Source organism: Bubalus kerabau, chromosome X (genome assembly GCF_029407905.1).
Source record: "Bubalus kerabau isolate K-KA32 ecotype Philippines breed swamp buffalo chromosome X, PCC_UOA_SB_1v2, whole genome shotgun sequence".
Classification (NCBI taxonomy): Eukaryota; Metazoa; Chordata; class Mammalia; order Artiodactyla; family Bovidae; genus Bubalus; species Bubalus kerabau.
This window is the reverse complement of record NC_073647.1, coordinates 38,654,405-38,666,213: the sequence shown is the minus strand read 5'-3', so window position 1 is coordinate 38,666,213 and position 11,809 is coordinate 38,654,405. Positions and strand designations below refer to the sequence as shown.

At 40.0% G+C, this 11,809-nt stretch overlaps 1 protein-coding gene across 1 annotated transcript; it reads left to right on the top strand.

Annotated features, from left to right (window-relative positions):
* Positions 1-10,027: 10,027 nt before the first annotated feature.
* On the top strand, positions 10,028-10,779 carry LOC129638810 (spermatid nuclear transition protein 3-like). Its single transcript, XM_055563510.1, has 2 exons — positions 10,028-10,184; positions 10,366-10,779. The coding sequence occupies exons 1-2, from the start codon at positions 10,068-10,070 to the stop codon at positions 10,576-10,578; spliced, it is 330 nt and encodes a 109-aa protein (XP_055419485.1). The 5' UTR covers positions 10,028-10,067; the 3' UTR covers positions 10,579-10,779.
* The last annotated feature ends 1,030 nt before the right edge of the window (positions 10,780-11,809 follow it).

The window sequence follows — 11,809 nt, the reverse complement described above, 5'->3', positions numbered from 1 at the left end:
CACTCTGAATGCCTGCTCCAGCCCCTCTTATTTCATAGAACACCCCTTCCCAAAACTATGGCAAAGGCTTCCATGGCTGAGAAGAATGTACAGGTGCAAGGAATGGAGCCAACTCAGATCTGGCCTACATCTGGACAAGTTGAGAGCAGTCATTACCAGTGCTTATGGAGGTGGCACAGTGGGAGTATCTGGAAATCTGACTGGTGTGCTGGGACTGTCCCATTATGCACCCAAGCCCATATTGGGCACCCCTTCTTGCTCCAGAACTTCTTTCTTTTGGGGAAAAATTTCCAATGCTGGAAGGGGATACAGCACACACTTACATGAAATAGAATCAGCATGGACCTGAAACTCAGGGCTTCTATACCACTAACTGGAGACTCAACCTAACTCTCCAATAGGCAGGGTTGGCTAATGAGCACAGGAGAAGTCCGGGCTCATATCTGGCAATGGTTCTGGCCCCTCTATCTCTAGCCCCACCTCTCACCAAAGTGAGAGTTGCCAATACACAAGAAGAAAATTAATCTGGAACGTAAAATTATGGAAATTTCCCAATAGGAAAAGCAAGAAGAAAAACAAGTTAAAAATGAGAACAGTTTAATAGACTTCTAGACAACATCAAGTTTACTAACATTCACTTTATTGGGGTCGTAGAAGGAAAAGAGAGAGAAAGGGTCAAAAATGTATATTTAACATGCTGAAAGGAAAAAAACTTGCAACCTATAATACTCTACCCAGAAAGATTATCATCCAGAATTGGAGAGAAGAACTTCTCAGACAAGCAAAAACTAAGAGTTTATCCATACTAACCCAACTCTGAAAGAAATATTAAAGAGTCTTCTCTAAGTGGAAAAAGAAGTAAAAATCTACAGAAAAGGGAAAAACTCCCACCAGTACACACAAACACATAGTAAAGGCTGTGGATCAACCAATTAGATAATCTAGTATGAAAATTAAAAGACAAATGAATTGTAAATTAAACACTAACTACAATAAACACCCTATTACATCAATGGATGGAGCATCCTGATAGAAAAGCAATAAAAAAAAAACTGTAGTATTAAATTACAGATTTAGAGTAGTTGAATTTAATAGATACCTACAGAATTTGTTGTTGTTCTTCAGTTACTAAGTTGTCTGACTCTTTAGAAACCCCATGGATTGTAGCCCTCCAGGCTCCTCTGTCCATGAGATTTCTCAGGCAAGAATACTGGAGTGTATTGCATTTCCTTTTCCAGGGGATCTTGCTGACCCAGGGATCAAATCTGCATCTTCTGTGTTGTAGGTAGATTCTTTACCTCTTTGCCACCTGGCATAGTCTATCCCAAAATACCAGAATACACATTTTCAGGCGTGCACAGGACATTTTTTCATGGATGATCAAATGCTAGGCCACAAAACAAGTCTCAACACATTTAAGAAGACAGAAATTATATCAAGCACTTTTTCTGACCACAATGGTACAAAATAAGAAATCAATTACAGGAGGGGAATATGGTACAAACACAAACATATGGAGACTAAACAACATGCTACTAAAAACCAATGCACTAATGAAGAAATCAAAAAGGGAATCAGTAAATACTTTGAGACTAATAAAAACACCAACTTTCCAAAATCTATTGGATTTAGCAAAAGCAGTTCTAGGGGGAAATTTATAGTGACAGATGCTTCCCTCAAGGAAAAAAAAGAAAACTGACATAAACAACTTAACTTACTATATGAATGAATTGGAAAAGGAAGAATAAATAAAGCCCAAAATCCTCAGAATGAAGGCAATAATAAAGATCAGAGAAGACATTAATAAAATTTAGACTTTCCCTTTCCTAATGTAAAAAATATCAATTAAGTGAAAAGATATTTTTTGAAAAGATAAACAAAATAAGTCTTTAGCCAGGTTCATCAAAAATAAAAGATAGATGACTCAAATAAACAAAATAAGAAATGCAAAGGAGACATTACTGACAATATCACAGCAATAGGAAAAAAAATCATAAGAGGATACTACAAATAGTTATATGCCAAACAATTGGACAAGCTAGAAGAAACTGACAAATCTCTAGGAACATACAATCTTTCAAAACTGAATCAGGAAGGAATGTATAAACTGAATAGATGAATCACTAGTCTTGAAACTATATTTATAATAAAAAATCTCTTAGCAAAATAACGTTCAGGACCACACAGCTTCACAGCAGAATTTTTCCAAACATATACAGAATAGCTTATACTCAACATTCTTAAACTATTCCAAGAAATTGAGAACATGGAGTACTCCCAAATTATTTTATGAAGCCATTATTATCCTAACACCAAACCAGACAAAGACACCACCAAAAAAGAAAAGTAAATGCCAATATTTCTGTTGAATATAGATGCTAAAATTCTTAAATAAATATTAGAGAACCAAATTCAACACCACATTGAAACCATCATATACCATGATCAAGATGGACTTATTCCAGGGGTACAGGATGGTTCAATATCTGCAAGTTAGTCCATGTGGTACACCACATTAGGGAAGAGGACAAAAATCACATGATCATCTCAACAGATGCTGTAAAAACATTTGCCAAAATTCAATATTCATTCATTTCAAAAACTCTCACCATACTTGATATGGATTGAATATATCTGAACATAATGAAAGCGAAAGTGGAAGTCACTCTGTACCCACTTCAGTATTCCGGCCTAGAGAATTCCATGGACTACATAGTCCATGTGGTCGTCTGAACATAATAAAGGTGATTTATAACAAACAGAGATAATATCATATTCAGTGGCAAAAAGCCAAAAGCTTTTCCTCTAAATCAGGAACAAGACACAGATGCCCACTCTTGCCACTTCTAAAATACTAGAAGTACTAGACACAGCAGTCATTCAAGGAAAAGAAATAAAAGTCATCCAAATTGAAAGGAAGAAGTAAAACTTTCACTACTTGCAGTTAACATGATACTATATACAGAAAACTATAAACCACCACAAAAAATAATTAAACAAATGAAATAAAAATGAATTAAAACCTTAAATGAAAGACTGGAAACTATGAAACTCCTAGAAGTAAATGTAGGCAGAACACTCTTTGACATAATTCATAGCAACGTTTTTTTTCACCTGTCTCCTAAGGCAAAGGGAACAAAAGAAAAAAAAAAAAAAAAGAGATCTAATTAAGCTTAAAAGCTTTTGCACAGCAAACGAAAACACTGACAAAATGAAAAGACGACCTACTGAATGGGAGTAGGTATTTGCAAATGATATGACTATAAGGGGTTAATATCCAAAATATACAAACAGATTTTTCAACTCAATATTAAAAAAAAAAAATTAAACAATGGGAAGATCTGAATTTCTCCAAAGAAGATATACATATGACTAATAGGCACATGAGAAAATGCTGAACATCACTAATCATCAGAGAAATTAAAACCAAAATTACAAGGAGATATCCCCTCACACCCATCAGAATGGCTATCATCAAATCAAAAAGTCTGAAAATAAGAAATGTTTTCAAAGATGTGGAGAAAAGGAAGCCCTTGTACTTAATTGGTGGGAATGTAAATTTGTGCAGTCACTATGGAAAACATCACGGAAATTTCTCAAAAAACTAAAAAAGAACTACCATGTGACCCAGCAATTCCACTCTGAGGTATATATCAGAAGACAATGAACACGAATTTGAAAAGATACATGAATTCCAATGTTTATTACAGCCTTATTTACAGTAGAAAAGATATGGAAGCAAACAGTGAACAAAATACACATAGTTCCTGTCTTCAAAGTGCTTGCATGGAGTATGGGATAAGCAAGCATTTGAACACTATGGTAATCCTTAGAAATAATGGCAGATACATGTTGGTTGAAATGGAAAAATTCTTCCAGCATATTGTATAGAAAAGGAAGGCTACAGTAGTGCATATAGTTTGATTCAATTTCTATAAATTAAAAAAAGTTCACTGATGTATATATGCTCATCCAAATATATGTGTATTATATATATTTTAGCATTATGTAACACATATAATATATATGTTATAAACATTTAAATGGAACAGCAAAGACAAAATATTAACAGCATATATTTCTATTGACCCACTTATTGGTGTCCTCTAATTTCATTTTTATACTTTTTGAATTTTCATATTGCTTTGTCTCGGGTATATATTTACAATTAGAAAGCAAATAATGCTCTTTTGAAGCAAAGTAACCAAGAAATTAAATTAACATATGCCCAGGTGTCCCTTAAAGTTCTTCTTTCTACCTCCAAGCCCATGTTTATTCACAATTTCCCCATCATACCTTAGATTCCAGTCATATTCAATGCATGTATAACAAGATTTCTTGGGTCTCAGTGCCTTTGCATTTTCTCCCCCAATGTCTGTGAAACACTTGCACAACTTTTCACTTGGTGATCTATCTACTTCAGGTGGCTCAGGCTTCATCTCGGGTGTCTTTACTTAAAAGTACCCTTACCCCACCTCCTTGCCATCAGACTATGACAAATGCCTCTCCTCTTTACCACAACAGCCCAGTGTGGTTTGTGTACCATGAACCAATTCATCACATAAATGGAAAGATAAGTTTACTATTACATTCCTCCTTTTCCTGCCCCGTTCTCTCTGAACAGCAGCTCATCACTTTCTAGTCTCTTCCTGTTCACCTGGTCCCACTTGCACCACCCTTCTTGATTTATTTGAAGGGCATAGACAATACAAATTGGGGGCTTTTGCCCTGACTATTTCCTCTCCCCAGAATTTATTCCCCAAGATAGCCACAAGGTCAGTCCCTCATGTCTTTAATTAAATCTTTGATCAAATGTCCTAGATTTAAAAGGCCTTCCCTCACTAGCCTCTGGGGAGGAAAACTCCCCATTTCTCATAACTCATAAGGGCCTCTCTATACTGTATAATTCACTATTTTGTCATTAATGTTTACCTTCCATCTTTCCTGACTAGAATGTAAGCCCCATGAGAGAAGGGTCCTGGGTATTGGTTAACAATGTGTGCCTTGCACCCAGAACACTACCTGAAACACTAAAGAGGGTTCAATCAGTTCAGTTCAGTCACTCAGTTGTGTCTGGCTCTTTGCAACCCCATGGACCGCAGCACGCCAGGCCTCTCTGTCCATTACCATCACCCAGAGCTCACTCAAACTCATGTCCACTTAGTTGATGATGCCATCCAACCATGTCATCCTCTATCATCCCCTTCTCTTCCCACATTCAGTCTTTCCCAGTATTAGGCTCTTTTCAAGTGAGTCAGATCTTCGCATCAGGTGGCCAAAGTATATTGGAGTTTCAGTTTCAGCATCAGTCCTTCCAATGAATAATCAGGACTGATTTTTTTTAGGATGCACTGGTTGGATCTTCTTGCAGTCCAAGGGACTCTCAAGAGTCTTCTCCAACAACACAGTTCAAAAGCAGCAATTATTCAGCACTCAGTTTTCTTTATAGTACCACTCTCACATCCATACATGACTACTGGAAAAACCATAGCTTTAACTAGATGGACCTTTGTTGGGAAAGTGATGTCTCTGCTTTTTAATATGCTGTCTAGGCTGGTCATAATTTTTCTTCCTAGGAGCAAGGGTCTTTTAATTTTATGGCTGCAGTCATCATATGAAGTGGCTTTGGAGACCAAATAAATAAAGTTAGCCACTGTTTCCATTGTTTCCCCATCTATTTTCCATGAAGTGATGGGATCAGATGCCATGATCTTAGTTTTCTGAATGTTGAGTTTTAAGCCAACATTTTCACTCTTCTCTTGCACTTTCATCAATAGAGTTTTTAGTTCTTCTTCACTTTCTACCATAAGTGTGGTATCATCTGCATATCTGAGGTTATTGATATTTCTCCCAGCAATCTTGATTCCAGCTTCATCCAGTCCAGCATTTTGCATGATGTGCTCTGTGTATACGTTAAACAAGCAGGGTGACAATAAACAGCTTTGACATTCTCCTTTCCCAATTTGGAGCCAGTCTGTTGTTCCATACTGGGGATTAATTAATACCTTTTAAGGGGGAACAAACATTATACCAAATAATTTATGTCTATTTTTGTAATTAAATAAAACAAATCCAGACTAATGTGAGAAGGAACTTGATTCGAAATGACAATGGTGATAGGGCATCACACACACAACAAAAGTAATGCTGAAAATTCTCCAAGATAAGCTTCTACAATATGTAGACCAAGAACATTCAGATGTTCAAGCTGCATTGAGAAAAGGCAGAAGAACAAGAGATCCCATTGCTAACATCAGTTGGTTCATAAAAAAAGCAAGAGAAATCCAGAAAAGCATCTACTTCTGCTTTGCTGACTATGCTACAGCATTTGACTGGGTGGATCACATCAAATTGTGAACAATTCTTAAAGAGATCGGTATACCGGAACAACTTACCTGACTCTTGAGAAATCTGTATGCAGGTCAAGAAGCAATATTTAGAACTGGACATGGAACAATGGACTGGTTCCAAACTGGGAAAGGAGTACATCAGGGCTATACATTGTAACCTTGCTTATTTAACTTATATTCAGAGTACATCATGCTAAATGTCAGATTCGATGAAGCACAAGATGGAATGAAGATTGCCAGGAGAAATATTAATAAATTCAGATATGCAGACAACATCATGCTTAAGGCAGAAAGCATAAAGAAGCTAAAGACCATCTTGATGAGGGTGAAAGAGGATAGTGATAAAGCTAACTTAAATCAACATTCGAAAAACCAAAGTCATGGCATCCGGTCCAATCACGTTATGGCGAATAGAGGGGGAAACAATGGAAACAGTGACAGACTTTATTTTCGTGGGCTCCAAAGTCACAGCAGATGTTGACTGCAGCCATGAAATTAAAAGTTACTTGCTCCTTGGAAGAAAAGCTATGACCGACCCAGAGAGCATATCACAAGGCAGAGACATCACTTTGCCGACAAAGGTCCATACATCAAAGCTAAGGTTTTTTCAGTAGCCATATATGGATGTGATTGTTAGACCATAAAGAAAGCTGAGGACTGAAGAATTGATGCTTTTGAACTGTGGTGGTAGAGAAGATTCTTGAGAGTCCTTTGGCCTACAAGGAAACCAAACCAGTCAACCCTAAAGGAAATCAGTCGTGATTATTCACTAGAAGGACTGATGCTGAAGCTGAAACTCCAGTACTTTGTCCACCTGATGCAAAGAACTGACTAACTGGAAAAGATCCTGATGCTGGGAAGGAATGAAGGCCAGAGGAAAAGGGGACAACAGAGTATGATATGGTTGGATGGCATCGCTGATTTGATGGACTTGAGTTTCAGCAAGCTCTGGGAGTTGGTGATGGACAGGGAAGCCTGGTGTGCTGCAGTCCATGGTGTTGCACAGAGTCAGACACAACTGAACCACTGAAATGAACTGATTGCAATAGGGAGAATGCTTTGAACACAAGTTCTTTACATGTCTCAAAATGGAACAGAAAATGACATTTTTTAACATGGAAGTATAAGCAGGGTGAGCAGCAACTGTGTGTGTGTGAGAGAGATGGGGCAAGAGGTGGGGATGGATGAACAGACAGTATGATGGAGAAGTTTAACAGGAAGTGTTTCTTTCTGTAGTGAGCTGATTCTCATAATAAGCTGTTAAGAGAGACAGAAGTGTCTGACTCTTAGTGCTTGCTCAAGCTTGAGGGAAAGCTGAAGTTCAGAGGACAGAAGCTTGGCTAAAGTTGATCCAAGCCAAGTCAGTGGGTATGTTATGGATCATTGTGAGCACTTGGCCAGTCTCTGCTGTTGTTTAAGAGAGGCCAAGTCAGCCCTTCACAGTATTGTTGTTATCAAAATTGCAAGTCCATGTGCTTGATGCAGAATGAGGCCCATCAAAACTAAATGTTAGAGTTTGGAACAGGGAAAGGTTTATTACAGATTCATACAAGGATGTGGGTGTTCTTGCCCTAAGAACCCAAAGTTACTGAAAGTTTTCAGTAAATGAGTTTAAAAGCAAATGTTAGAGTTGTGGTAAGTCGTTGCAGACTTCTTGGTATCACACCCTTTGTGCTTAAGGTTAGGTCATGGTCAGGTAATGTTCCTATATATCTCTATCAGATGATTGTTATTATCTGTCCTGACAAGAGAGGGAAAAGGCTCAAAGCACAACTTTCACCTTGAAATGTTCCACCCTGGTTAAGCAGAAACAGATCTCAGTTGGCAGCTCCTTCAGGGCAAGGTTCCCACATTCTGCCCAGGTCTCATCCTTGATGGAGCCAGGCGCCCAACCCAATAGGACCTGTCTCCTCAGGCTGTCCAAGTGAGGAGACCAGTTCTCACAGACTGAGACCCCGAAAGATGGCTACTGCTAGTAGGTTGCAGAGACAGGGATGGGGGAGAGGTTCACCGCTCCTCAAGGCCTGGGACAAGGCTACTAGAGGGCTTTAGTGAGGGCTCTGGATCACTACAGGATGTAGTCCCCAGTCTGTTCCCTGGGACCTCCAGCTCACCCACTGGCCCAAGGCTGGGTGATCTCCAGCCCCTCCAGAAAAATGCCTAAATCTTCCTCTTCTCTCACTTTCTACCTGATGACCAACACACCACCCTTGACTTAATAACTTCCCCAATGGTCCCTCATTGACAGTAACTGGGAGCAGGGCCCACTGTAGTGCTGATCAATAGCTGATCAGGACAACAAATGGCCACTCATTGACAGTTGGCTGCTTGTGAATGGGGCCATCTGAGGCATCAAGCAAGGCTGAGCAACACCTGTTGCCTAGGAACAGGGTGGGTTGAAATGATGCACACCAGTGGCTAACTGCATAGGGCTGTGCTCATCCTGCTCTATTACACTGTGAATAGAATAAGAATCACTGTGATGTTAAGGTTTGTCAAAGTAGTTCTCAAGGTGGGCTGGCCTTCACATTTTTGTTGGGTTTGAAATATTAGCTATACTATATGCAGCACATGTGATCATCTGGCAGCTGTTGGAGGGGCATATAGATAAGCACTGCTGACAGGCGTGCCTGGGAACACAATGAAAAGAACGATGTACAAAAGTTAAACAAGCATGTGAAATCAAAATCCGAGGTTGGAAAGGATTCCAAAAAGATTCCAGCACACTGGACCCAAAGTATCCTTATGTAAAAGAGCAACATGAGCATAGATAGCCCTTAGCAGGTAGCCATTGCTGTGCCTTATTACTCCACATCCTGTTACTAAGCAACAGGTCATGCTCAGCAATTGGACAGTGCATCCCTGGTCCCCGCCCATAAGCAACCAACTATCAATGAGGTACCTACTGGTACTTCTCCTGCTCAGCTATTGGTCAGCTTCACAGTGGGGTCTACCTAATGATAACTGTCAATGAGGGACCACTGGGGAAGTGATTCAGTCAAGAGTCAGTGGTGCAGTGGTCATCTGACTCTTGCCTTTGGGCACCGTTTTTCTTTTTTTTTCTTTTTTTTTTTTAACACTTTCTTTGCTCTGAGGTTTAATCTTATGGAGACAGTGTATAGACCCTGGGGCAACAGACTGAGGATTCACCAAGTCTTGGGGTCTCTAAAGCTCATTGGAGTAGAAAAAACATCCAACCTGTTCTTAATTACCTTTTCCATGTTAAGTGCTTGCTCTTAAGTTCCTTAAGCCCCTCAAGAACCCCCAATAGCAAGAGGGTGGTCTAGAGATGAAGTGACTAGAGTACTCTGAAGTGCTGAAATGGGATGAAAAGTGTTTGGCAGAGGTTCATACAGGGATGGAGGAGGCAGAAGTATTGAATGGGGACATATAAGTCAAAGAATAAAGGGAACGGAAGGATAATCTGAAGGTCATGAGAAGAAACACCATGCCCCTGAATCACCACTCCCCAGAATCAGACACACAGAGGTGTCAGGGATGGGAAAGTTATATCATGGCCTCCCTCAGCATCCACTAGCCCATGTTGATGGGCAAAGTGGTACATTGTGATGTCTAAGGCCCCAAAGCCACCATTGGCCAGGGGAGTGCTTAGCTGATCAATCAGATTGAAGGGTGTGGCTCCTCATTGTCCTGAGAAGGTATATATAGGGAGGTCAGAGGCAGAGATTCTGGGTTAGGCTACTTAATTGTATCATCATGACTAAGGTAACCAGGAAGCCACGGCAGCCAAGAAGAGTTGCAATGCGGTTTGCTTCAAGGATGAAAGGAAGAAAGAAGATCCTTTGTCAATGGAGATACAGAGGCAGTGTGAAGGTAAGATGATTCCATCTATGCTCCCCATGTTCTCCATTGACGTTGCTGCCCAAGACCTCTACAATGCCCCTGCCTGGCACAAAAGCCCTCATCAGGCCACATCCCTTTTCATGAAATCTCCCTTCTAACTCAGTTGTTATACTCTTTCCTCAAAACTAATACACTTCTCTTGTCTTTCCAGGCACAAAATATGACCATGAGGTTCAGAAGACCTCTACAAGGAACCTTGAGAAAGAAAATCCAATCATATGCCACTCAGTCGAAGAAGGTGAAGAAAACAAGAAAACCAAACTGTTTTTTCTGTTCCTGTGCACGTAAGAAACTGAATAAATGCAGAAAAAGTTACCAAAATATGAGACAGAGTCAAAGGAGGCAGAATCAAAAGAGAAGATAAGCTCAGCTGCCCCAGAATAAGAGACCCTGGAGAAGTACAACCTGGGCAGCCAGTAACTGAATAGAAAATGTCAGACAGTTTAGAATTGTGTCTCCAGAGGTCTGCTTTCTTAGAAATGGCCAACCAGGAAAAGACTGACTCTCACATTAACATAGTAAACTGATGGCTGCGATTAAAATAAACATCAAATGGTGAAAAGATGATATTTGTGTGTGTGTGTGTGTGTGAATTTTCTGATGGGAAGGGAGGGAAGGAAGAGAAGAGTTGGGCACCTGAGTGGGGAGGGATGTGGGGTCCCAAAAGCTGAGGGAACAGACCCTCAGGTCCCCAGTTAGCCAGAGAGTAGAGGTCTGGACTGGGTCAGGAGTCTGCACTGAAGATTTATAACCCTGCTTAACAATTGATCTCAGTGGCAAGGAGTAGTGGTGTGGTGTTACTGCCTTCGTTTGGGGGTGTGGAATGACATAAGGATCTAGATTGCTAGATCCCAGATGGGAAGAGGGTTTCACATGGGGATGGTGAATGTCATACTTCCCCTGAGAGAGGCAGGCAGAAATCACATCCTGGCCACTTAACGTCATAATGGTCTTTGTTGCATCACCCACCTATGCTGTCAGCTAAATTTGCCCAGGAGGCACAAAATGCTGATACAACTAAAACCCACAATTATCACTCCCAAAGATTAAAATAATGTTTGGAGGGAACAGACCAAATATCAAGTAGGCCACTGTTATCCTCAGAAATTTGTGGGAGCAGTGTGTTCCCAAGGGCAGGGCAGTGGAGGTGGCCCAATCCTGGTGCAGATGACAAACAGGATCACCACACACAGATAAATTTTTGGGGTGGGGGGCACCATGCAGTTTGTGGGATCTTAGTTCCCTGACCAGGGACTGAACTGGTTCCCCTTCTAGTGAAAGTGCAGAGTCCTAACCACTGGACAGCCAGGGAAGTCAGGATAGAGACTTTTGTTACAAGTATTAATATAAGACTGAGTAAAAGCTGGTCTTATATTTATCACCATCCCCCAGTATATCTAAATAACTACAGTCGTAAAACATTCTTCCCCAATAAAGTCTTTTGTTAGTCCAAGTTCTACAAGTTTTCTTGGTTTAAAAGTAATAGTATGGAATATTTAATTTGGTGTTAACTTTCATTTTGAAATGTTTAAATAGGTTCAAGGAGTAGTCAATCAAATACGGAGATATATAAGGCAGAGTCTCTACCAGAGGAA